The sequence below is a fragment of the Mustelus asterias genome, unplaced genomic scaffold, assembly GCF_964213995.1.
Source record: "Mustelus asterias unplaced genomic scaffold, sMusAst1.hap1.1 HAP1_SCAFFOLD_1026, whole genome shotgun sequence".
Taxonomy (NCBI): Eukaryota; Metazoa; Chordata; class Chondrichthyes; order Carcharhiniformes; family Triakidae; genus Mustelus; species Mustelus asterias.
In genome coordinates, this window is record NW_027590971.1 from 35,671 (window position 1) to 63,440 (window position 27,770).

At 48.5% G+C, this 27,770-nt stretch overlaps 1 protein-coding gene across 1 annotated transcript in view; it reads right to left on the bottom strand.

The window, feature by feature from the left end:
• Positions 1 to 12,300: 12,300 nt before the first annotated feature.
• LOC144487766 (integrin alpha-M-like) overlaps positions 12,301 to 27,770 on the bottom strand; it is a gene marked incomplete at its 3' end in the record, with an annotated part of 85,681 nt that continues 70,211 nt past the window's right edge. Inside the window, exons 5-6 of the mRNA XM_078205844.1 lie at positions 27,299 to 27,413; positions 12,301 to 12,645 (exon numbers count right to left, since the gene is read on the bottom strand). Of these exons, the coding sequence (XP_078061970.1) occupies positions 12,301 to 12,645; positions 27,299 to 27,413 (460 nt within the window). The remainder of the gene's footprint in view (positions 12,646 to 27,298; positions 27,414 to 27,770) is intronic.

The window sequence follows — 27,770 nt, forward strand, 5'->3', positions numbered from 1 at the left end:
TGTACCATTGAGCCTGGATTGTCTCCGCATGTTTCTTCCACAAAAATGTATTATCTCCCATTTTGCTGCACTAAAATCCATCTGCCAGAGGTCTGCCCATTTGGCCAACTTGTCAATGTCCCTATGAAGTCTCTCAACATCATCCACACAATTAACTATTTTTTACCTCAACACTCATCTCTAAATTATTTATATAAATCTGAAAAAGCAAGCGTCCCAACACTGATCCCTGGGGAACAATATTTTCAACTTGTCTCCAGTCTGAGAATCATTGAATCCCTACAGTGCAGAAAGAGGCCGTTCAGCCATCAAGCCGACGCCGACAACAATCCTACCCAGGCCGTATCTCTGTAACCCCATCTATTTATCCTGCAAATCTCCCTGACACTAAGGGACAATTTAACATGGCCAATCAACCTAATCTAAATATTTTTGGACTGTGGGAGGAAACCAGAGCACCCGGAGAGAACAGGCAATCTCCACACAGACAGTGACCCGAAGCCGGAATTGAACCCGGGTGCCTGGCGCTGTGAGGCAGCAGTGGTAACCACTGTGCCACCGTGACACATGCACATCTATACCTACCCTCTGTTTCCTATCTTTCAGCCAACTTCTAATCCATGCTGCCAAGGACCCATCAATCTCAAACGTTTCTAATTTGCTCACTAACCTGCCATGTGGCACCATATCAAATGCTTCCTGAAAGTCCAAATATACAACAATGACGGCACTCCCCTCATCCACTGCCTATGTCACCTCTTCAAAGAACTCAATTAAATTGGTCAGACATGACCTGTCCTTGACAAAACCATGTTGACTGTTCAGTATGAACTTATTTTTCTCTTAGAGTCATAGAGGTTTACAGCATGGAAACAGGCCTTTCGGCCCAACTTGTCCATGCCGCCCTTTTTTTTTAAAACCCCTAAACTAATCCCAATTGCCCACATTTGGCCCATATCCCTCTATACCCATCGTATCCATGTAACTATCTAAATGCTTTTTAAAAGACAAAATTGTACCCGCCTCTACTACTACCTCTGGCAGCTCGTTCTAGACATTCACCACCCTCTGTGTGAAAACATTGCCCCTCTGGACACTTTTGTATCTCTCCCCTCTCACCTTAAACCTATGCCCTCTAGTTTTAGACGCCCCTACCTTTGGGAAAAGATATTGACTATCTACCTTGTCTATGCCCCTCATTATTTTATAGACCTCTATAAGGTCACCCCTCAGCCTCCTATGCTCCAGAGAAAAAAGTCCCAGTCTATTCAGCCTCTCCTTATAACTCAATCCATCAAGTCCCGGTAGCATCCTAATAAATCTTTTCTGCACTCTTTCTAGTTTAATAATATCCTTTCTATAATAGGGTGACCAGAATTGCACACAGTATTCCAAGTGTGGCCTTACCAATGTCTTGTACAACTTCAACAAGACGTCCCAACTCCTGTATTCAATATTCTGACCGATGAAACCAAGCATGCCGAATGCCTTCTTCACCACTCTGTCCACCTGTGACTCCACTTTCAAGGAGCTATGAACACGTACCCCTAGATCTCTTTGTTCTGTAACTCTCCCCAGTGCCCTACCATTAACTGAGTAAGTCCTGCCCTGGTTCAATCTACCAAAATTAATTACCTCGCATTTGTCTAAATTAAACTCCATCTGCCATTCATCAGCCCACTGGCCCAATTGATCAAGGTCCCACTGCAATTGGAGATAACCTTCCTCACTAGTGGTGTACCGCAAGGATCTGTTTTGGGGCCACTGCTGTTTGTCATTTTTACTAATGACCTGGATGAGGGCGTGGAAGGATGGATTAGTAAATTTGCGGATGACTCTAAAGTCGGTGGAGTTATAGACAGTGCGGAGGGAAGTGGCAGGTTACAGAGGGACATAGATAAGCTGCAGAGCTGGGCTGAGAGGTGGCAAATGGAGTTTAATGCGGAAAAGTGTGAGGTGATTCACTTTGGAAGGAGTAACAGGAATACAGAGTACTGGGCTAATGGTAAGATACTTGGTAGTGTGGATGAACAGAGGGATCTGCGTGTCCATGTGCATAGATCCCTGAAAGTTGGCACCCAGGTTGATAGGGTACGTTAAGAAGGCATACGGTGTGTTAGCTTTTATTGGGAGAGGGATTGAGTTTTGGAGCCAGGAGGTCATGCTGCAACTGTACAAAACTCTGGTGCGGCCGCATTTGGAGTATTGTGTACAGTTCTGGTCGCCGTATTATAGGAAAGATGTGGAAGTGTTGGAAAGGGTGCAGAGGAGATTTACCAGGATTTTGCCTGGTATGGTGGGAAAATCGTATGAGGAAAGGCTGAGGGGCTTGAGGTTGTTTTCGTTAGAGAGAAGAAGGTTAAGAGGTGACTTAAGAGAGGCATACAAGATGATCAGAGGATTAGATAGGGTGGATAGTGAGAGCCTTTTTCCTCGGATGGTGATGGCTAGCACAAGGGGACATAGCTTTAAATTGAGGGGTGAGAGATATAGGACAGATGTTAGAGGTAGGTTCTTTACTCAGAGAGTAGTAAGGGCGTGGAATGCCCTGCCTGCAGCAGTAGTGGACTCGTCAATATTAAGAGCATTCAAGTGGTTATTGGATAAACATATGGATGATATTGGAATAGTGTAGATTAGAGGGGCTTTAGATTGGTTCCACTGGTCGGCGCAACATTGAGGGCCGAAGGGCCTGTACTGCGCTGTAATGTTCTATGTTCACTGTCCACCATGCCACCAATCTTGGTGTCATCTGCAAACTTACTAACCATGCCCCTATATTCTCATCCAAATCATTGATATAAATGACAAATAACAGTGGACCCAGAACTGATCCCTGAGGCACACCGCTGGTCACAGGCCTCCAGTTTGAAAAACAACTCTCGACAACCACCCTCTGGCTTCTGTGTAGTTTATACTTATCTTATTCCATACAATGGCCTCCATCCATTTTCTCACTACTGATGTCAAGCTGACAGGTCTGTAGCTTCTTGGATTTTCCTTTGCCCCTTTCTTGAAAAACAGCATTACATTTGCAATCCTCCAATCCCCTGGTACTAATCCTGTGTTCAGAGAGGCCAGGAAAATTTCTGTCAATGGCTCTGGAATTTACTTCCTTGCCTCTCTCAGCAATCTAGGGTGCAAGTCGTGAGGGCATGAGTTACTTCTCTACTGAGAGTGCTGCCAGTCTTTTTAGCACCTCTTCTTTATCTATCATGATACTGCTCAGTTACTCAGCACCCCCATTTTCAACTGGGCCATTGTCGCATTGTTTAATTTGGTAAAGACAGAAGCACGGTACTGATTTACTATAGAAATCATCATAGAAATCATAGAAACCCGACAGTACAGAAAGAGGCCATTTGGCCCATCGAGTCTGCACCGACCACAATCCCACCCAGCCCCTACCCCCATATCTACCCACTAATCCCTCCAACCTACGCATCTCAGGACACTAAGGGCAATTTTTAACCTGGCCAATCAACCTAACCCGCACATCTTTGGACTGTGGGAGGAAACCGGAGCACCCGGAGGAAACCCATGCAGACACGAGGAGAATGTGCAAACTCCACACAGACAGTGACCCAAGCCGGGAATCGAACCCAGGTCCCTGGAGCTGTGAAGCAGCAGTGCTAACCACTGTGCTACCATGCCGCTGATTTTACTATCTCTGCCATACCCTCTGCTTCAGTGAGCAGTTTACCCTGCCTGTCCCTTGTGGGCCCCATTCTGCCCTTCAATAATCTTTTGTCATGAATATGTTTGAAGAACATGTTACTATTTGTATTAGTGCAGAATGCCACCCTTTCCTCATGCTTCCTCTTAACCTTCCTTATTCCAGCCTCAACCACTCTCCTGTATCGAGTCATAGACCGGAATTTTACTGTGTGTATGGAGATTGCACATTCTCCCCGTGTCTGTGTGGGTTTCCTCCGGGTGATCCGGTTTCCCCCCACACTCCAGAGTAGGCGAGGAGCAGACCATGGCAAGGTTCCTTGACCTCGGGCTGATTGTACGGTTTCGGAATGAGTGAGGCTGTAAAATCCTGACCATAGAATCATAGAGGAACACAGCACAGAAACGGGCCCTTTGGCCCAACTGGTCCATGCCGACCATGGTGCCCTCCCAGCCAGTCCCAACTACCCGCGTTTGGCCCATATCCCTCTCATCCTTTCCCAACCATGTACTTATCCAAATGCTTTTTAAATGTTGCGATTGAACCTGCCTCAACCACTTTCTCTGGCAGCTCATTCCATATCCGCACCACCCTCTGCATGAAGAAGTTGACGCTCAGGTCCCTTTTAAATCTTTCCCCTCTCACCTTAAACTTATGCCCTCTAATTTTCAATTCCCCTACCCTGGAAAAAGACTATCTGTGTTCATCCTGTGCCCCTCATGATTTTATACACTACAATAAGGTCACCACTCATTCTCCGACATTCCACGGAATAAAGTCCTGGCTTGGCCAACCGCTCCCTATAATTCAGGCCCACGAGTCCTGGCAACCTCCTCGTCAATCTTCTCTGCATTCTTTCCAATTTATCAATGTCTTTCCAATAACGGTAAAATTTTAAATGATATTTGAAATAATCTCCTGGATTTCTATTGCTATTATTTTTCTGGCAAGCATCAAATGCCTCTTGTTTTCTTCCTTATTTTCTCAACAATATCCATAGATATCCAGGGTACTCAAGCTTTGGATACCCTGTATGTATTTCTCAAAGTTATGTATCTAGCTTGCATCCTATTCATGTCTCCATTGTAAATCACCCATTTTGCATCCATTGTTTATCCACCAGGAGACAGTGCTCTGAGATGTATGTGTCAAAAGAAAGCGATATATTTTCCCTGTTCACTCCCTTTAATATTCCCCGCAGTCTAATCCTGCTCACCACTTCACTCCCTGCACCCTTTAATATCCCACCCAGTCTAATCTCACTCTCCCCCTCACTCAGGGCACACTTTAATATCCCACCCAGTCTAATCCCACTCTCCCCCTCACTCAGGGCACACTTTAATATCCCATCCAGTCTAATCCCACTCTTCCCCTCACTCCCCACACCCTTTAATATCCCACCCAATCAAATCCCACTCTCCCCCTCATTCCCCGTATCCATTAATATCCGGTCTAATCCCACTCTCACCTTCATTCCCCGAGCCCTTGAATATCACATCCAGTCTAATCCCACTCTCCCCGTCACGCTTTAATATCACGCCCAGTCTAATACCACTCTTCCTCCTCACTCCCTTCACTCTTTAATATCCCACCCAGTCTAATCCCACTCTCCCCCTCACTCCCTGCACCTTTTCATATCCCACCCAGTCTAAACCCCACTCTCACCTTCACTCCCCGAACCCTTTAATATCCCACCCAGTCTAATCCCACTCTCACCTTCACTCCCCGAACCCTTTAATATCACACCCAGTCTAATCCCACTCTCCCCCTCACTCCCCGAACCCTTTAATATCCCACCCAGTCTAATCCCACTCTCCCCCTCACTCCCTGCACCTTTTCATATCCCACCCAGTCTAATCCCACTCTCCCCCTCACTCCCCGAACCCTTTAATATCCCACCCAGTCTAATCCCACTCTCCCCCTCACTCCACGCACCCTTTCATATCCCATCCAGTCTAATCCCACTCTCCCCCTCACTCCACGCACCCTTTCATATCCCACCCAGTCTAATCACACTCTCCCCCTCACTCCACGCACCCTTTCATATCCCATCCAGTCTAATCCCACTCTCCCCCTCACTCCCCGCACCCTTTAATATCCCACCCAGTCAAATCCCATTCTCCTCCTCACCCTTTAATATCCCACCCAGTCTAATCCCACTCTCCCCATCACGCTTTAATATTCCATCCAGTCTAATCCCACTCTCCCCCTCACTCCCTGCACCCTTTAATATCACACCCAGTCTAATCCCACTCTCCCCATCACGCTTTAATATTCCATCCAGTCTAATCCCACTCTCCCCCTCACTCCCCGAACCCTTTAATATCCCTCCCAAAGAACAAAGAAAATTACAGCACAGGAACAGGCCCTTCGGCCCTCCAAGCCTGCACCGTCCATGCTGCCCGACTTAACTAAAACCCCCTACCCTTCCGGGGATCATATCCCTCTATTCCCATCCTATTCATGTACTTGTCAAGACGCCCCTTAAAAGCCATTATTGTATCCGCTTCCACTACCTCCCCCGGCAACATGTTCCAGGTACCCACCACCCTCTGTGTAAAAAATCTGCCTTGTACATCTCCTTCAAACCTTGCCCCTCGCACCTTAAACCTATGTCCCCTAGTAATTGACTCTTCCACCCTGGGTAAAAGCTTCTGACGATCCACTCTGTCCATACCTCTCATAATCTTGTAGACTTCCCTTCAACCTCCGTTGTTGCAGTGAAAACAAACCAAGCGTCTCCAACCTCTTCTCATAGCTAATGCCCTCCATACCAGGCAACATCCTGGTAAATCTTTTCTGTACCCTCTCCAAAGTCTCCACATCCTTCTGGTACTGTGGCGACCAGAATTGAACACTATATTCCAAGTGCGGCCTAACTAAGGTTCTATAAAGCTGCAACATGACTTGCCAATTTTTAAACTCAATGCCCCGGCCGATGAAGGCAAGCATGCCGTATGCCTTCTTGACTACCTTCTCCACCTGCATTGCCACTTTCAGTGACCTGTGTACCTGTACACCCAGATCCATTTCCCTATCAATACTCTCAAGGGTTCTGCCATTTACTATATATTTCCTATTTGTATTAGACCTTCCAAAATGCATTACCTCACATTTGTCCGGATTAAACTCCCAGTCTAAACCCACTTTCCCCCTCGCTCCCTGCACCCTTTAATAACACTCCCAGTCTAATCCCACTCTCCCACTCATTCCCCGCACCTTCAATATCCCACCCAGTCTAATCCCACTCTCCCCCCTCACTCCATGCACCCTTTTATATCCCTTGCAGTCGAATCTCACTCTCCCCGCACCCTTTAATATCCTACACAGTCTAATCCCACTCTCCCCCTCACTCCCCACACCCTTTAATATCCCACCGAGTCGAATCACACTCTCCCCGCGCCCTTTAATATTCCATCCAGTCTAATCCCACTCTCCCCCTCACCCTTGAATATCCCTTCCCATCTAATCCCACTTTCGCCCTCACTCCCCACACCCTTTAATAACTCACCCGGTCTAATCCCACCCTCCCCCTCGCTCTTTAATATCCCACCCCTCACTCCCTGCACCCATTAATATCCCACCCAGTCTAATCCTACGCTCCCCTTCACTCCCCGCACCCTTAAATATATGACATAAGACATAGGAGCAGAATTAGGCCACTCAGTCCATCGAGTCCGCTCCGCCATTCAATCATGGCTGATACTTTTTTCATTCCCATTCTCCTGCCTTTTTCCCATAACCCCTGTGCCTTTATTAATCAAGAACCGCTTGAAGTCGGGAATGGGTTAATGAACTTCAATACTCGAAGTGTCACAGTGACCTCTGTGATATTTAGAGCTTGTGTGAGAAATACTGTAGAACCCATGTTTACGTTAGGGTGTTTTCATGCTCATGTATCCAGAACAGATAAGAGCACAACTGTTGTATGTTTTTCTGTTCAAGAATGTGACTAACCCGCCATTTTGTATTCTTTAATTATGTATTGCTATGTAACAATGGAAGCCTATATCTAGGCCTTTTGTGATGTATAATGATACCTTCATATATATTCATCATAACCTGTACCGATATACATTATACAAGTACCTACGAACGTATATAAACTGTTGTATGCCAATTAACTTGTTTGTGCAAAGACTGTAACTTTGTACGTTAGTAAGATACCCCACCTGTGCTCACAGAGAACAACAACACTCACGGGATAACCGTGAAGAAAACGCCAAGGCAGCAAGGTTCACACAGGAAGATGTGCAACTGCCTGGGAACCTGTGAGACCTGGGAAACTGCGTACTTGCAAGGTGGGGTATAAATGTATGTGTTTAGCCTGTATTTGCTGAGACATCTGAGGCCATGTTAGGCATCGGACGGTATCCCACAATTGTGCAAATGAACCAAAGTATTTTGACCGACGAATAGACTCAGAGGTATCTTTACCTTACGACACTATCTCCATCTTGAAGACACTCAATGACCTGGCCTCCACAGTCTCCTGCGGCAAAGAGTTCGACAGATTCGCCACTCTATGGCTGAAGAAATTCCTCCTCATCTCTGTTTTAAAGGATCGTCCTTTAGCCTGGAGGTTGTGCCCTCTGGTTCTAGTTCTTCCTACTAGTGGAAACATCCTTTCCACACCCACGCTATCCAGGCCTCGCAGATCCCCCCCCCCCCCTCATCCTTCTAAACTCCAACGAATATAGACCCAGAGTCCTTAACCATTCCTCATACAACAAGCTCTTCATTCCAAGGATCATTCTTGTGAACCTTCTCTGGACCCTTTCCAAGGCCAGCACATTCTTCCTTCGATACGAGGCCCAAAACTGCTCACAATACTCCAAATGGGGTCTGCCCAGAGCCTTATACAGCCCCAGAAGTACATCCCTCTCTTGTATTCGAGCTCTCTCGACATGAATGCTAACATTGCATTTTCCTTCCTAACTGCCGACTGAACCTGCACGTTAACCTTAAGAGAATCCTGAACAAGCACTCTCAAGTTCCTTTGTGCTTCTGATTTCCTGAGCACTTCCCCATTTAGAAAATAGTCGATGCCTCCACTCCTCCTTCCAAAGTGCATAACCTCACACTTTTCCACATTGTATTCCATCTGCCACTTCTTTGCCCACTGTCCTAACCTGTCCAAGTCCTTCTGCAGCCCCCCTGCTTCCTCAATACTACCTGTCCCTCTCCATATCTTTGTATCGTCTGCAAACTTAGCAACTGTGCCTTCAGTTCCTTCCTCCAAATCGTTAATGTATATTGTGAAAAGTTGTGGTCCCAGCACTGACCCCTGAGGCACAGCACAGGTCACCAACTGCCATCCTGAAAAAGACCTCTTTATCCCCACTCTCTGCCTTCTGCCAGTCAGCCAATCCTCTATCCATGCCAGGATCTTGCCATTAACACCATGGGCTCTTAACAGTCTCCTATGCGGCACCTTGTCAAAGGCCTTCTGGAAATCTAAATAAATTATGTCCACTGGTTCTCCTTTGTCTAACTTCCTTGTTACCTCCAAGAACAACAAAGAACAAAGAACAATACAGCACAGGAACAGGCCCTTCAGCCCTCCAAGCCCGCGCCACTCATGTGCCCACTAGACCATTACATAGAATACACAGAAGCCCTACAGTGCAGAAAGAGGCCATTTGGCCCATCGAGTCTGCACTGACCACAATCCCACCCCGGCCCGACCCCCTTATCCCTACATATTTACCCGCTAATCCCTCTAACCTACACATCTCAGGACACTAAGGGGCAATTTTAGCACAGCCAATCAACCTAACCTGCACATCTTTGGACTGTGGGAGGAAACCGGAGCACCCGGAGGAAACCCACGCAGACACGAGGAGAATGTGCAAACTCCACACAGACAGTGACCCAAGCCGGGAATTGAACCCAGGTCCCTGGAGCTGTGAAGCAGCAGTGCTAACCACTGTGCTACCGTGCCGACCATTCTTTTGTATCCCTCTATTCCCAGTCTGTTCATGTGGTTATCTAGCTAAGTCTTAAACGATCCCAGCGTGTCTGCCTCAATCACCTTGCTTGGCAGCGCATTCCAGGCCCCCACCACCCTCTGTGTAAAATACGTCCCCCTGACATCTGTGTTGAACCTTGCCCCCCTCACATTGAACCCGTGACCCCTTGTGTTCGTCACCTCCGACCTGGGAAAAAGCTTCCCACTGTTCACCCTATCTATGCCCTTCATAATTTTATACACCTCTATTAGGTCGCCCCTCATCCTCAGTCTTTCCAGTTTACCTAATTTCTCCTCATAGCTAAGACCCTCCATACCAGGCAACATCCTGGTAAACCTTCTCTGTACTCTCTCCAAAGCCTCCACGTCCTTCTGGTAGTGTGGCGACCAGAACTGGACGCAGTATTCCAAATGTGGCTTAACCTTCGTTCTATACAGCTGCAACATCATATGCCAACTTTTATATTCTATGCCGCGTCCAATAAAGGCAAGCATGCCATATGCCTTCTTCACCACCCTCTCCACCTGTGCTGCCACCTTTCAGGGTCGGTGGACTTGTACACCCAGGTCCCTCTGTGTGTCTATACTCCTGATGGTTCTGCCATTTATTGTATAGCTCCCCCCTGCATTAGATCTACCGAAATGCATCACTTCGCATTTATCTGGATTAAATTCCATCTGCCATTTCTCCGCCCAATGTTCCAGCCTATCTATACCCTGCTGTATTCTCTGACAATGTTCATCACTATCCGCAACTCCAGCAATCTTCGTGTCGTCCGCAAACTTACTGATCACACCAGCTACATCTTCCTCCAAATCATTTATATATATCACAAACAGCAGAGGTCCCAGTACAGAGCCCTGCGGAACACCACTAGTCACAGACCTCCAACCGGAAAAAGACCCCTCCACTGCTACCCTCTGTCTTCTATGGCTAAGCCAGTTCTCCACCCATCTAGCTAGCTCACCTTTTATCCCGTGAGATTTAACCTTTTGCACCAGCCTGCCATGAGGGACCTTGTCAAGCGCTTTACTAAAATCCATGTAGACGACATCCACGGCCCTTCCCTCGTCAATCATTTTTGTCACCTCCTCCAAAAACTCAAGCAAATTTGTGAGGCATGACCTCCCTCGTACAAAACCATGCTGTCTATCGCTAATGAGATTATTCAGTTCTAAATGCGCATATATCCTACCTCCTCAATGAACTCTAACAGATTTGTCAGACACGAACTTCCCATTGACAAGGTTGTGCTGGCTCAGTCCTATTTTATTGTGCACTTCCAGGTACTCCGCGGTCTCATCTTTAATAATGGATTCTAAAATCTTTTCAATGACTGAAGTCAGGTTAACCAGCCTATAATTTCCCATCTGCTGCCTCCCTCCCATCTTAAACAGCGGTGTTACATTAGCTACTTTCCAGTCCTCTGGTACCCTCTCTGACGAAGGGGCAGCGCTCCGAAAGCTTATGGTATTTGCTACCAAATAAACCTGTTGGACTTTAACCTGGTGTTGTGAGACTTCTTACTGTGCTTATCCTCCCTGCCTCCAGTGATCGCTGAAAAATCACCACCAATGCCTCCACAATTTCCTCAGCTATCTCTTTTAGAACCCTGGGTGGTGTCGTCCGTCCACCTTCAGACCTTTCAGTTTCCCCAGAACCTCCTCCTCAGTGATGGCCACTGCACTCACCTGTGCCCCTGATTCTCCTGGAGCTCTGGCATCCCACTGGTGTCTTCCACCGTGAAGACTGATGCAAAGTAACGATTCAGTTCCTCTGCCATTGCTCTGTTTCCTATTATTCTCCAGCCTCAGTTTCCAGCGGTCCGATGTCCAGCTTTGCCTCTCTTTTATTTTTTATATATTGAAAAATAATTTCCTGTCTTCTTTTATATTACCAGCGAGCTTACACTCATTTCATCTTCTCCCCCCTTATTGCTTTTTTAGTTGTCCTCTGCTCACTTTTAAAGGCTTCCCAATCCTCTGACTTCCCACTAATCCTCGTCACTTTGTCTGCTTTTTCTTTTGCTTTTATGCTGTCCTTGACTTCCCTTGTCAGCCATGGATACCTCGTCCTCCCCTTAGCATGTTTCCTCCTCCTTGGGATGAATTTCTGTTGTGCCTCCCCAATAACCCCCAAAAACTCTTGCCATTGCTGTTCCACAGTCTTCCCTCCTGGGCTCCCTTTCCAGTCAACTCTGGCCTGCTCCCCGCTCATCTCTTTGTAGTTACCTTTATTTAATTGCCATACCGTTACATCTGATTCCTGCTTCTCCCTCTCAAACTGCAGGGCAAATTCTATCATACTGCAGTCACTGCTCCCTAAGGGTTCCTTCATCTTAAGTTCCCTAATCAAGTCTGCCTCATTACACATCACCAAATCCAGAATTGCCTGGCATTCCACTCAGTCCAATCCCACTCTCTCCCTCATTTCCCACACCCTTTAATATCCCACCCAGTCTAATCCCACTCTTCTCCCTCACTACCCGCACCATTTAATATCCCACCCAGTCTAATCCCACTCTCCTCTATCACTCCCTGCACCGTTTAATATCCCACCCAGTCTAATCCCATTCTCCTCCATCATTCCCTGCACCCTTTAATATCCCACCCAGTCTAATCCCACTCTCCCCCATCACTCACAGGGAGATACATGACGCTGCCCGGGGGAGACGGACGCTGCCCGGGGGAGACGGCGCTGCCCGGGGGAGACGGACGCAGCTCGGGGGAGACGGACGCTGCCCGGGGGAGACGGACGCTGCCCGGGGGAGACGGACGCTGCCCGGGGGAGACGGACGCTGCCCGGGGGAGACGGACGCTGCCCGGGGGAGACGGACGCAGCTCGGGGGAGACGGACGGCTTTCTACCTGGACATTCCGAAGTTTGAAGCGACGCAGCATTGTCATTACGAAGTCCTTCATTCGCGTGAAGTCATCGGGTAAAATACTGCCTGAGCCATCAATGAGGAAAGCTAGGTCAACCTTCGCAGTGAAACAGTCTGGGGGGGAGAGAGTGGCAAAAGGGAGGGAGTGAGGTGGGGTGAGGGAGGTGGGCCAGAGAGGGGGTGAGGGACAGGGGGAGAGAAGGAGGGAGAGACAGAGAGACACAATCAATCATTGTCCAGAAGGCAGAGCGAGCAGCGGCAGCCCAGTGTGAATCAGAGAAGATGCTGAGGAAGGGCCTGTGCTGGGACACAGTACACACAACACCAAGCAGCTGGAGGCAGAGAGAGTACAGCACAGCTCTCTGCAGGAATGAAGAGCTGGCTCTGAATCAGAGATTGAAACAACAATGCTCTGCTGGGGAGATGTTTACTCCTGTCACAGACACATGAGCAGCATCAACCCAATTCACTACTGGAGCACCAATGGATGTGCTCAAAATGCAAAGTGCCGTTTGACACATCAGACCAAGAGGAGAACAACAGAGAGAAAAGTGTGGAGTCAAAACTCGGCAATCCACATGATGTACCCTCCAAATACATAACAAACCCGGGAATGTTTAACTCTGTATCTAACCCCGCTCCGTACCTGTTCTGGGAGTGTTTAATGTGCTCAGTGTAGAGGGAGCTTTGCTCTATATCTAATACCATGCTGTAACTGTCCTGCAAGTGTTTGGAGAGAGTATAGAGCAAGCTTTACTCTGTATCTAACCCCGTGTTGTACCTGTCCTGGGAGTGTTTGATGGGGACAGTGTAGAGGGAGCTTGACTCTGTACCTAACCCCGTGCTGTACCTGTCCTGGGAGTGTTTGATGGGGACAGTGTAGAGGGAGCTTTACTCTGTATCTAACCCCGTGCTGTACCTGTCCCGGGAGTGTTTGATGGGGGACAGTGTAGAGGGAGCTTCACTCTGTATCTAACCCCGTGCTGTACCTGTCCTGTGAGTGTTTGGTGGGGACAGTGTAGAGGGAGCTTTACTCTGTATCTAACCCCGTGCTGTACCTGTCCTGGGAGTGTTTGATAGGGGACAGTGTAGAGGGAGCTTGACTCTGTACCTAACCCCGTGCTGTACCTGTCCTGGGAGTGTTTGATGGGGACAGTGTAGAGGGAGCTTGACTCTGTACCTAACCCCGTGCTGTACCTGTCCTGGGAGTGTTTGATGGGGACAGTGTAGAGGGAGCTTTACTCTGTATCTAACCCCGTGCTGTACCTGTCCCGGGAGTGTTTGATGGGGGACAGTGTAGAGGGAGCTTCACTCTGTATCTAACCCCGTGCTGTACCTGTCCTGGGAGTGTTTGATGGGGACAGTGCAGAGGGAGCTTTACTCTGTATCTAACCCCGTGCTGTACCTACTGCAAAATTATGAATCGCATGTTCAAAAATATTGGATTTTACGTAATTTTAAACCACTTTCATAGTTGATCCACCAGCAAAATGATGGTCAAGACATTAGTGGAAAATGCAACCTTAATAGATGAATTAATTTGGTCACATGATGGAAAAGCAGTTCACAGATTCAATGTAGTGAATCACAAATTATACTTACAACCTAACAGGACAATAGCGATGGACCAGTAGTTAATGCACACAAGTCCATTGGAGGATGAAAGCCCAATAGAACTGAATATAATGGGAAACTCTGAGATGCAGTTTTCTCGAAGAACCAGATGACACAAATATTAATATGCTTTAAGCATTCGACTTTGTCTATCTAATTGCTCCAAATGCAATTATAGGTTCTTTTTATGAGCACATTTTACTTTAAAATTTATAGAGTGGAATTTGCCCATACTGGCAGGTTCAGTGGCAGGTGGGATTGGTGGTGGGGAGAGAACAAAATCTGGACCCTGGAACACCACGGCTGTGGGTCAGAGTGTTCCTGGAGATCCAACTGCCCGTGAGTCACCACTGAGTGCAGAGTGGCAGCAGGATCCCCAATCTTCCGATCTTCCCACCCCTCAGAGGCCATGCCCCCTTGGCACTGCCTGATGCCTGGTGGGCAGTGCCAAGATGCCCCCTTGGGCATTGTCACTTCCCCCTTGGGTCGTGCCAGAGAGTCAGGCTGGCACTGCCAAACTGGCAGTGCCCGGGGGAAACCCCCCCTTATCCCGACCTCCTGGGGGGCCTTCATGGCCCCCCTTCACACCAGTGGAGTCAGGCCGCCAGCTCCCCGTTAGTGGGGAGCTATTGTAAACCCACTGGAGTGAAACACTCCTGGTGTGTGGGGGAATTCTAGCGGGCCTGGAGACTTCAGTCCCCGGGCCCGCTAATTGTATGCAAATTCAAATTGAATTACATTGAACTGCTCCACGCCGATTTCTGGTGCAGAGCTGATGGCGCCAGAAATCTGGTGCCTGGAGACTTGCAGAGGCCGTGGCGTCCAGCCGGAAGCCTGCTAAACAGCCTCCGCTTGGGTCTCCCGGCCCACTGCGCTGCTTTAGCAGCACAGCAGGCTGGGAGAATCACACCAAAGAAGTCCAGATGACAGTAGCCCAGTTTTTTTGTGGTGCCAGGAGCTCACCTAATTTAGGTAGATAAGTAAATGAAATCTTGCAGAATGATGCCTCATGAGGTATAGCAATGTCAAGCATGGGGCTGTATGTTCTTCTCCATGCTGTTTGTACTGCTTGTGCAGTGTTTCAAAATCTCCCCCTATTGTCTAAATTTCAGCTACTTTGTTGACTAGTAGGTTAGTTGAAACACGACCCTGTGGGTGAACTGGACTGTACACACTGGCTAAGAAAAGTCTTAACAAACCGGACCACTGTTTTCAATGGTGGCTATTGCAGTGCCAACTCCCACATATTAACTGCAGACTTGCTGTGTCAAGGGAATAGGACCTTTTACAGTTTTAGACACATTCCATTCATCCCTGGTGCTGAAAAATCTGCTCCATTCACATTTTGACTCGACTTTGAAATAAGGTGGCAGCGCAAAACAACTGCTCATATCCAAAATTTCTGGGCTTGGAACCTTTGGACTAGCTCTTAGTCTTTTTGCCACTGCACAGCAACATTTCACTGCAGAGCACTGCCTTTAGGAGCCATTAACATTGCTGCTCAGGCAGTTTGGGATGTATCTATTCTGCAGGCTACAGTATTCCATTTTGGACATTAAAGCTGTGAAATATTAAAAGGCATGAAAGGCAAGAGGTTTTTTTCAGGATGGCAGCTGGTGATTAGTGCTGTGCCTCAGGGGTCAGTGCTGTGACCACAACTTTTCACAATATACATTAACGATGTGGAGGAAGGAACTGGAGGCACTGTTGCTAAGTTTGCAGACGATACAAAGATATGGAGAGGGACAGGTAGTATTGAGGAAGCAGGGGGGCTGCAGAAGGACTTGGACAGGTGAGGAGAGTGGGCAAAGAAGTGGTAGATGGAATACAATGTGGAAAAGTGTGAGGTTTTGCACTTTGGAAGGAGGAATGGAGGCATCGACTATTTTCTAAATGGGAAAATGCTTAGAAAATCAGAAACACAAAGGGACTTGGGAGTCATTGTTCAAGATTCTGTTAAGGTCAATGTGCAGGTTCAGTTGGCAGTTAGGAAGGCAAATGCAATGTTAGTCCAAAGATGTGCGGGTTAGGTTGATTGGCCATGCTAAAAATTGCCCTTAGTGTCCTGAGATGCATAAGTTAGAGGGATTAGTGGGTAAATATGTAGGGATGTGGGGGTAGGGACTGGGTGGGATTGTGGTCGGTGCAGACTCGATGGGCCGAATGGCCTCTTTCTGTACTGCAGGGTTTCTATGATTTCTGTCCTGGAGTGTTTGATGGGGACAGTGTAGAGGGAGCTTTACTCTGTATGTAACCCCGTGCTGTACCTGTTCTGGGAGTGTTTGATGGGGACAGTGTAGAGGGAGCTTTACTCTGTATCTAACCCCGTGCTGCACCTGTCCTGGGAGTGTTTGATGGGGACAGTGCAGAGGGAGCTTTACTCTGTATCTAACCCCGTGCTGTGCCTGTCCTGGGAGTGTTTGTTGGGGACAGTGTAGAGGGAGCTTTACTCTGTATCTAACCCCGTGCTGTACCTGTCCTGGGAGTGTTTGATGGGGACAGTGTAGAGGGAGCTTTACTCTGTATCTAACCCCATGCTGCACCTGTTCTGCGAGTGCTTGAAGGGGACAGTGCAGAGGGAGCTTTACTCTGTGTCTAACCCTGTACTGTACCTATCCTGGGTGTGTTTGATCGTGACAGTGTAGAAGGATCATACTCGATATCTAATTCCTGACTGTAACCGTCCTGGGAATGTTTGATGGGGACAGTGCAGAGGGAGCTTTACTCTGTATCTGACCCCGTGCTGTACCTGTCCTGGGAGTGTTTGATGGGCAGTGTAGATAGATCTTTAGTCTGTATCTGACCCCGTGCTGTACCTGTCCTGGGAGTATTTCAAGGGGACAGTGTAGAGGGAGCTTTACACTGTATCTAACCACGTGCTGTACCTGACCTGGGAGTATTTCAAGGGGACAGTGAAAGGGGAGCTTTTCTCAGTATCTGACTCTGTGCTGTACTTGTGCTGGGAGAGTTTGATGGGTCAGTGTAGAGGGAGCTTTACTCTGTAACTAATCCCGTGCTACACCAATAAAGGTAGTGTTTCATGGGGAGAGAGGAGAGGGACTTTACTCTGTATCTGACCCCGTGCTGTACCTGCCCTGGCAGTGTTTTTGGGGACAGTGTAGAGGGAGCTTTACTCTGTATCTAACCCGTGCTGTACCTGTCCTCGGAGTGTTTGAAGGGGTCAGTGCAGAGGGAGCTTTCCTCGATATCCAACCCCGTGCTGTGCCTGTCCTGGGAGTGTTTGATGTGGATGGTGTAGAGGGAGCTTTACTCTGTATCTAACTCCATGCTGTACCTGTTCTAGGAGTTTTTGAAGGGGACAGTTTAGAAGGAGATTTACTCTGTAACTAACCCCGTGCTGGACCTATTCTGGAGGTGTTTGAAGGGGAGGTGGACTGTGTGGAGGAGATTTACTCTGTATCTAATCCCATGCTTTACCTGTCCTCGGAGTGTTTGATGGGGGACAGTGCAGAGGGAGCTTTACTCTGTATCTAAACCCGTGCTGTACCTGTCCTGGGAGTGTTTGATGGGGACAGTGTAGAGGGAGCTTTACTCTGTATCTAACCCCGTGCTGTACCTGTCCTGGGAGTGTTTGATGGGGACAGTGTAGAGGGAGCTTTACTCTGTATCTAACCCCGTGCTGCACCTGTCCTGGGAGTGTTCGATGGGGACAGTGTGGAGGGAGCTTTACTCTGTATCTAACTCCGTGCTGTACCTGTCCTGGGAGTGTTTGATGGGGACAGTTTAGAGGGAGCTTCACTCTGTATCTAACCCCGTGCTGTACCTGTCCTGGGAGTGTTTGATGGGGACAGTGTAGAGGGAGCTTCACTCTGTATCTAACCCCGTGCTGTACCTGTCCTGGGAGTGTTTGATCGGGACAGTGCAGAGGGAGCTTTACTCTGTATCTAACCCCGTGCTGTACCTGTCCTGGGAGTGTTCGATGGGGACAGTGTGGAGGGAGCTTTACTCTGTATCTAACCCCGTGCTGTACCTGTGCTGGGAGTGTTTGATGGGGACAGTGTAGAGGGAGCTTTACTCTGTATCTAACCGCGTGCTGTACCTGTCCTGGGAGTGTTTGATGGGGCAGTGCAGAGGGAGATTTACTCTGTATCTAACCCCGTGCTGTACCTGTCCTGGGAGTGTTTGATGGGGACAGTGTAGAGGGAGCTTCACTCTGTATCTAACCCCGTGCTGTACCTGTCCTGGGAGTGTTTGATCGGGACAGTGCAGAGGGAGCTTTACTCTGTATCTAACCCCGTGCTGTACCTGTCCTGGGAGTGTTTGATGGGGACAGTGCAGAGGGAGCTTTACTCTGTATCTAACCCCGTGCTGTACCTGCTGCAAAATTATGAATTGCATGTTCAAAAATATTGGATTTTACTTAATTTTAAACCACTTTCATAGTTGATCCACCAGCAAAATGATGGTCAAGACATTAGTGGAAAATGCAACCTTAATAGATGAATTAATTTGGTCACATGATGGAAAAGCAGTTCACAGATTCAATGTAGTTATTCACAAATTATACTTACAACCTAACAGGACAATAGCGATGGACCAGTAGTTAATGCACACAAGTCCATTGGAGGATGAAAGCCCAATAGAACTGAATATAATGGGAAACTCTGAGATGCAGTTTTCTCGAAGAACCAGATGACACAAATATTAATATGCTTTAAGCATTCGACTTTGTCTATCTAATTGCTCCAAATGCAATTATAGGTTCTTTTTATGAGCACATTTTACTTTAAAATTTATAGAGTGGAATTTGCCCATACTGGCAGGTTCAGTGGCAGGTGGGATTGGTGGTGGGGAGAGAACAAAATCTGGACCCTGGAACACCACGGCTGTGGGTCAGAGTGTTCCTGGAGATCCAACTGCCCGTGAGTCACCACTGAGTGCAGAGTGGCAGCAGGATCCCCAATCTTCCGATCTTCCCACCCCTCAGAGGCCATGCCCCCTTGGCACTGCCTGATGCCTGGTGGGCAGTGCCAAGATGCCCCCTTGGGCATTGTCACTTCCCCCTTGGGTAGTGCCAGAGAGTCAGGCTGGCACTGCCAAACTGGCAGTGCCCGGGGGAAACCCCCCCTTATCCCGACCTCCTGGGGGGCCTTCATGGCCCCCCTTCACACCAGTGGAGTCAGGCCGCCAGCTCCCCGTTAGTGGGGAGCTATTGTAAACCCACTGGAGTGAAACACTCCTGGTGTGTGGGGGAATTCTAGCGGGCCTGGAGACTTCAGTCCCCGGGCCCGCTAATTATATGCAAATTCAAATTGAATTACATTGAACTGCTCCACGCCGATTTCTGGTGCAGAGCTGATGGCGCCAGAAATCTGGTGCCTGGAGACTTGCAGAGGCCGTGGCGTCCAGCCGGAAGCCTGCTAAACAGCCTCCGCTTGGGTCTCCCGGCCCACTGCGCTGCTTTAGCAGCACAGCAGGCTGGGAGAATCACACCAAAGAAGTCCAGATGACAGTAGCCCAGTTTTTTTGTGGTGCCAGGAGCTCACCTAATTTAGGTAGATAAGTAAATGAAATCTTGCAGAATGATGCCTCATGAGGTATAGCAATGTCAAGCATGGGGCTGTATGTTCTTCTCCATGCTGTTTGTACTGCTTGTGCAGTGTTTCAAAATCTCCCCCTATTGTCTAAATTTCAGCTACTTTGTTGACTAGTAGGTTAGTTGAAACACGACCCTGTGGGTGAACTGGACTGTACACACTGGCTAAGAAAAGTCTTAACAAACCGGACCACTGTTTTCAATGGTGGCTATTGCAGTGCCAACTCCCACATATTAACTGCAGACTTGCTGTGTCAAGGGAATAGGACCTTTTACAGTTTTAGACACATTCCATTCATCCCTGGTGCTGAAAAATCTGCTCCATTCACATTTTGACTCGACTTTGAAATAAGGTGGCAGCGCAAAACAACTGCTCATATCCAAAATTTCTGGGCTTGGAACCTTTGGACTAGCTCTTAGTCTTTTTGCCGCTGCACAGCAACATTTCACTGCAGAGCACTGCCTTTAGGAGCCATTAACATTGCTGCTCAGGCAGTTTGGGATGTATCTATTCTGCAGGCTACAGTATTCCATTTTGGACATTAAAGCTGTGAAATATTAAAAGGCATGAAAGGCAAGAGGTTTTTTTCAGGATGGCAGCTGGTGACCTGTGCTGTGCCTCAGGGGTCAGTGCTGTGACCACAACTTTTCACAATATACATTAACGATTTGGAGGAAGGAACTGGAGGCACTGTTGCTAAGTTTGCAGACGATACAAAGATATGGAGAGGGACAGGTAGTATTGAGGAAGCAGGGGGGCTGCAGAAGGACTTAGACAGGTGAGGAGAGTGGGCAAAGAAGTGGTAGATGGAATACAATGTGGAAAAGTGTGAGGTTATGCACTTTGGAAGGAGGAATGGAGGCATAGACTATTTTCTAAATGGGAAAATGCTTAGAAAATCAGAAACACAAAGGGACTTGGGAGTCATTGTTCAAGATTCTGTTAAGGTTAACGTGCAGGTTCAGTTGGCAGTTAGGAAGGCAAATGCAATGTTAGTCCAAAGATGTGCGGGTTAGGTTGATTGGCCATGCTAAAAATTGCCCTGAGTGTCCTGAGATGCATAAGTTAGAGGGATTAGTGGGTAAATATGTAGGGATGTGGGGGTAGGGCCTGGGTGGGATTGTGGTCGGTGCAGACTCGATGGGCCGAATGGCCTCTTTCTGTACTGTAGGGTTTCTATGATTTCTGTCCTGGAGTGTTTGATCGGGACAGTGTAGAGGGAGCTTTACTCTGTATGTAACCCCGTGCTGTACCTGTCCTGGGAGTGTTTGGTGGGGACAGTGTAGAGGGAGCTTTACTCTGTATCTAACCCCGTGCTGTACCTGTCCTGGGAGTGTTTGATGGGGACAGTGTAGAGGGAGCTTTACTCTGTATCTAACCCCGTGCTGCACCTGTCCTGGGAGTGTTTGATGGGGACAGTGGAGAGGGAGCTTTACTCTGTATCTAACCCCGTGCTGCACCTGTTCTGGGAGTGCTTGAAGGGGACAGTGCAGAGGGATCTTTACTCTGTATCTAACCCCGTGCTGTACCTGTCCTGGGAGTGTTTGTTGGGGACAGTGTAGAGGGAGCTTTACTCTGTATCTAACCCCGTGCTGTACCTGTCCTGGGAGTGTTTGATGGGGACAGTGTAGAGGGAGCTTTACTCTGTATCTAACCCCATGCTGCACCTGTTCTGCGAGTGCTTGAAGGGGACAGTGCAGAGGGAGCTTTACTCTGTGTCTAACCCTGTACTGTACCTATCCTGGGAGTGTTTGATCGTGACAGTGTAGAAGGATCATACTCGATATCTAATTCCTGACTGTAACCGCCCTGGGAATGTTTGATGGGGACAGTGCAGAGGGAGCTTTACTCTGTATCTGACCCCGTGCTGTACCTGTCCTGGGAGTGTTTGATGGGCAGTGTAGTCAGATCTTTACTCTGTATCTGACCCCGTGCTGTACCTGTCCTGGGAGTATTTCAAGGGGACAGTGTAGAGGGAGCTTTACACTGTATCTAACCCCGTGCTGTACCTGACCTGGGAGTATTTCAAGGGGACAGTGAAAGGGGAGCTTTTCTCAGTATCTGACTCTGTGCTGTACTTGTGCTGGGGGAGTTTGATGGGTCAGTGTAGAGGAAGCTTTACTCTGTAACTAATCCCGTGCTACACCAATAAAGGTAGTGTTTCATGGGGAGAGAGGAGAGGGACTTTACTCTGTATCTGACCCCGTGCTGTACCTGCCCTGGCAGTGTTTTTGGGGACAGTTTAGAGGGAGCTTTACTCTGTATCTAACTCCGTGCTGTACCTGTCCTGGGAGTGTTTGATGGGGACAGTGTAGAGGGAGCTTTACTCTGTATCTAACCCCGTGCTGTACCTGTCCTGGGAGTGTTTGATGGGGACAGTGCAGAGGGAGATTTACTCTGTATCTAACACCGTGCTGTACCTGTCCTGGGAGTGTTTGAAGGGGTCAGTGCAGAGGGAGCTTTCCTCAATATCCAACCCCGTGCTGTGCCTGTCCTGGGAGTGTTTGATGTGGATGGTGTAGAGGGAGCTTTACTCTGTATCTAACTCCATGCTGTACCTGTTCTAGGAGTTTTTGAAGGGGACAGTTTAGAAGGAGATTTACTCTGGAACTAACCCCGTGCTGGACCTATTCTGGAGGTGTTTGAAGGGGAGGTGGACTGTGTGGAGGAGCTTTACTCTGTATCTAACCCCATGCTTTACCTGTCCTCGGAGTGTTTGATGGGGGACAGTGTAGAGAGAGCTTTATTCTGTATCTAACCCCGTGCCGCATCTGTCCTGGGAGTGTTTGGTGGGGACAGTGTAGAGGGAGCTTTACTCTGTATCTAACCCCGTGATGTACCTGTCCTGGGAGTGTTCGATGTGGACAGTGTGGAGGGAGCTTTACTCTGTATCTAACCCCGTGCTGTACCTGTGCTGGGAGTGTTTGATGGGGACAGTGTAGAGGGAGCTTTACTCTGTATCTAACCGCGTGCTGTACCTGTCCTGGGAGTGTTTGATGGGGACAGTGTGGAGGGAGCTTTACTCTGTATCTAACCCCGTGCTGTACCTGTCCTGGGAGTGTTTGATGGGGACAGTGTAGAGGGAGCTTTACTCTGTATCTAACCCCGTGCTGTACCTGTCCTGGGAGTGTTTGATGGGGCAGTGCAGAGGGAGATTTACTCTGTATCTAACCCCGTGCTGTACCTGTCCTGGGAGTGTTTGATGGGGCAGTGTAGAGGGAGCTTTACTCTGTATCAAACCGCGTGCTGTACCTGTCCTGGGAGTGTTTGATGGGAGTTATGATGTGGAGATGCCGGCGATGGACTGGGGTGAACACAGTAAGAGTTTTAACAACACCAGGTTAAAGTCAAACTGATTTATTTGGTAGCAAATACCATTAGCTTTCGGAGCGTTGCTCCTTCGTCAGATGGAATGGAAATGCGCTCTCAAACAGGGCACAGAGACACAAAATTAAGTTACAGAATACTGATTAGAATGCAAATCCCTACAGCAAACCAGATCTTAAAGATACAGACAATGTGAGTGGAGGGAGCATTAAGTACAGGTTAAAGAGATGCCTTCTGCAGGCAAGCCAGTTCTGAATCCACAAGGCAACAGCCCCTTGGATCCCATGCCCTCTCACTTTCTCGAGAAGTCTTGCATGGGGGACCTGATAGAAATCATAGAATCATAGAAACCCTACAGTGCAGAAGGAGGCCATTCAGCCCATCGAGTCTGCACCGACCACAATCCCACCCAGGCCCTACCCCCACATATTTACCCGCTAATCACTCTAACCTACGCATCTCAGGACTCTAAGGGGCAATTTTTAACCTGGCCAATCAACCTAACCCGCACATCTTTGGACTGTGGGAGGAAACCGGAGCACCCGGAGGAAACCCACGCAGACACGAGGAGAATGTGCAAACTCCACACAGACAGTGACCCAAGCCGGGAATCGAACCCGGGACCCTGGAGCTGTGAAGCAGCAGTGCTAACCACTGTGCTACCGTGCCGCCCTCAATAAGCTCTCCGTTGGGGAATTGAACCCCGGTCTCCCGCATGACAGGCGGGGATACTAACCACTGTACTAACGAGGAAGTCATTATCGAACGCCTTGCTGAAGTCCATATAAACCACATCTACCGCTTTTCCTTCATCAATGTGTTTAGTCACATTTTCAAAGAACTCCACCAGGCTCGTAAGGCACGATTTGCCTTTGACAAAGCCATGCTGAGTATTCTTGAGCATACTAAACCTCTCTAAATGCTCATAAATCCTGTCCCTCAGGATCTTCTCCATCAGCTTACCAACCACTGAGGTTAGACTCATCGGTCGGTAATTTCCTGGGCTATCCCTATTCCCTTTCTTGAATATAGGAACCACATCCACAATCCTCCAATCCTCCGGAACCTCTCCCATCTCCATCGACGACGCAACGATCATCGCCAGAGGTTCTGCAATCTCTTCCCTCGCCTCCCACAGTAATCTGGGGTACATCCCATCCGGACCCGGCGACTTTCTATCTTGATGCTATTCAAAATTTCCAACACATCCTCTTTCTTAATGTCCAAATAAAGCTTGCTCTATTTCTAACACTATGCTGCACCTGTCCTGGGACTGTTTGATGGGAAACTGATAGCCAAGTTCCGCACACATGAGGACGGCTTCAACCAGGATATTGGGTTCATGTCACACTGTCTGTAACCCCCACAGCTTGCCTGGACTTGCAGAATTTCACTGGCTGTCCTGTCTGGAGACAATACACATCTCTTTAACCTGTCTTGGTGCTCTCTCCACTCACATTGTTTGTACCTTTAAGACTTGATTAGCTGTAAGTATTCGCAATCCAACCATTATTCTGTAAATTGAGTTTGTGTCTTTATATGCCCTGTTTGTGAACAGAATTCCCACTCACCTGAAGAAGGAGCAGCGCTCCAAAAGCTTGTGGCTTTTGCAATCAAATAAACCTGTTGGACTTTAACCTGGTGTTGTTAAACTTCATACTGTTTGATGGGGACAGTGTAGAAGGAGCTTTACTCTGTATCTAACCCCGTGCTGTATCTGTCCTGGGAGTGTTTGATGGGGACAGTGTAGAGGGAGCTTTACTCTGTATCTAACCCCGTGCTGTACCTGTCCTGGGAGTGTTTGATGGGGGACAGTGTAGAGGGAGCTTTACTCTGTATCTAACCCCGTGCTGTACCTGTCCTGTGAGTGTTTGGTGGGGACAGTGTAGAGGGAGCTTTACTCTGTATCTAACCCCGTGCTGTACCTGTCCTGGGAGTGTTTGATGGGGACAGTGTAGAGGGAGCTTTACTCTGTATCTAACCCCGTGCTGTACCAGTCCTGGGAGTGTTTGGTGGGGACAGTGTAGAGGGAGCTTTACTCTGTATCTAACCCCGTGCCGTACCTGTCCTGGGAGTGTTTGATGGGGACAGTGTAGAGGGAGCTTTCCTCTGTATCTAACCCCGTGCTGTACCTGTCCTGGGAGTGTTTGATGGGGACAGTGTAGAGGGAGCTTTCCTCTGTATCTAACCCCGTGCCGTACCTGTCCTGGGAGTGTTTGATGGGGACAGTGTAGAGGGAGCTTTCCTCTGTATCTAACCCCGTGCTGTACCTGTCCTGGGAGTGTTTGATGGGGACAGTGTAGAGGGAGCTTTCCTCTGTATCTAACCCCTGTGCTGCAGCTGTCCTGGGAGTGTTTGAAGGGGACAGTGGAGGGGAAGTTTTACTCAGTATCTGACTCTGTGCTGTCCTTATGCTGGGAGAGTTTGATGGGGCAGTGCAGAGGGAGTTTTATGCTGTATCTAACCCCGAGCTGTATCTGTCCTGGAAGTGTTTGATGAGGACAGTGTAGAGGGAGCTTTAGTCTGTACTTCACCCTTTGCTGTAGCTGTCCTGGGAGTGTTTGATCGCTACAGTGTAGAAGGAGCATTACTCGATATCTAATTAGTGACTGTAACCGTCCTGGGAATGTTTGATGGGGACAGTGTAGGAGGAGCTTTATTCTGGATCTATTACCCACCTGCATCTCTCCTGGAAGTGTTTGAAGGGGACAGCGCAGAGGGAGCTTTGCTCTGCATCTGTCTGTGCAGAGGTTGCACATTCTCCCCGTGTCTGCGTGGGTTTCCTCCGGGTGCTCCAGTTTCCTCCCACAGTCCAAAGATGTGCGGGTTAGGTTGATTGGTCAAGCTAAATTGCCCCTTAGTGTCCTGGGATGCGTAGATTAGAGGGATTAACGGGTAAATATGAGGGTTAGAGGGATTAATGGGTAAATATGTAGGAATATGGGGATAGGGCCTGGGTGGGATTGTTGTCGGTGCAGACTCGATGGGCTGAATGGCCTCTTTCCGCACAGTAGGGTTTCTATGGATCTAACCCCTGCTGTACCAGTCCTCAGTGTTTGATGGCGACAATTCAGAGGAGCTTAACTCTGTATTGAACCTTGAGCTGAACCTGTTCCGGGAGTGTTTGTTTGGGAGGTGAAGAGGGAGCTTTACTCTGTATCCAACCCCGTGCTGTACCTGTCCTGGGAGTGTTTGATGGGGACAGTGTAGAGGGAGCTTTACTCTGTATCTAACCCCGTGCTGTATCTGTCCTGGGAGTGTTTGATGGGGATAGTGTAGAGGGAGCTTTACTCTGTATCTAACCCCGTGCTGTACCTGTCCTGGGAGTGTTTGATGGGGGACAGTGTAGAGGGAGCTTTACTCTGTATCTCACCCCGTGCTGTACCTGTCCTGGGAGGGCATCGCCACATCGTGTTTCAAGGGGACAGTGAAGGGGGAGCTTTACTCAATATCTGACTGTGTGCTGTCCTTGTGCTGGGAGAGTTTGATGGGGGACAGTGTAGAGGGAGCTTTACTCTGTATCTAACCCCGTGCTGTACCTGTCCTGGGAGTGTTTGATGGGGACAGTGTAGAGGGAGCTTTACACTGTATCTAACCCCGTGCTGTACCTGTCCTGGGAGTGTTTGATGGGGCCAGTGTAGAGGGAGCTTTACACTGTATCTAACCCCGTGCCGTACCTGTCCTGGGAGTGTTTGATGGGGCCAGTGTAGAGGGAGCTTTACTCTGTATCTAACCCCGTGCTGTACCTGTCCTGGGAGTGTTTGATGGGGATAGTGTAGAGGGAGCTTTACTCTGTATCTAACCCCGTGCTGTACCTATCCTGGGAGTGTTTGATGGGGACAGTGTAGAGGGAGCTTTACTCTGTATCTAACCCCGTGCTGTACCTGTCCTGGGAGTGTTTGATGGGGGACAGTGCAGAGGGAGCTTTACTCTGTATCTAACCCCGTGCTGTACCTGTCCTGGGATTGTGTGATGGGGGACAGTGTAGAGGGAGCTTTACTCTGTATCTAACCCCATGCTGTACCTATCCTGGGAGTGTGTGATGGGGACAGTGTAGAGGGAGCTTTACTCTGTCTCTAACTGCGTGTGACACAGCGTGCCAATTTCTCTCTCGAATCCAGGCCACCAATCAGTTGCAGTAATTTATGGTTTTCTCAAAGTTTTCCCTGAATCAGCAGTTGGCTTCAGAGATCGTAAAATACAGAACCCACTAAGTAACGAAAGTTCTGATTTTTCGGACTCGAGGGGTGAAATAACTCTGAAATAACCTTGTGTTCTTGAAGGAAATCTTGCTACATTTTGAAAATTTCCATTGAAGAGGAAGCAGATTCCATTCTGATAGGTATTGTGTCCACACTGGTGGGAGAATGTTGGGCCACAAGCCTGTCAGAGAGAAAGAGGAAAATGTCAGTTTAAACTTTACTTATTATTGTCACAAGTAGGCTTACATTAACGCTGCAATGAAGTTACTGTGAAAATACCCGCGTCACCACATTCCGGCGCCTGCTCGGTACACTGAGGGAGAATTTAGCACGGCTAATGCACCTGACCAGCACGTATTTCAGACTGTGGGAGGAAACCGGAGCACCCGGAGGAAACCCACGCAGACAGGGGAAGAATGTGCAAACTCCACACAGACTGTGACCCGAGCGGGGAAGCAAACCTGGATCCCTGGCCCTGGGAGGCAGCAGTGCGAACCACTGTGCCACCCTGTCACTTCAACCAAGAGATAGTTACACA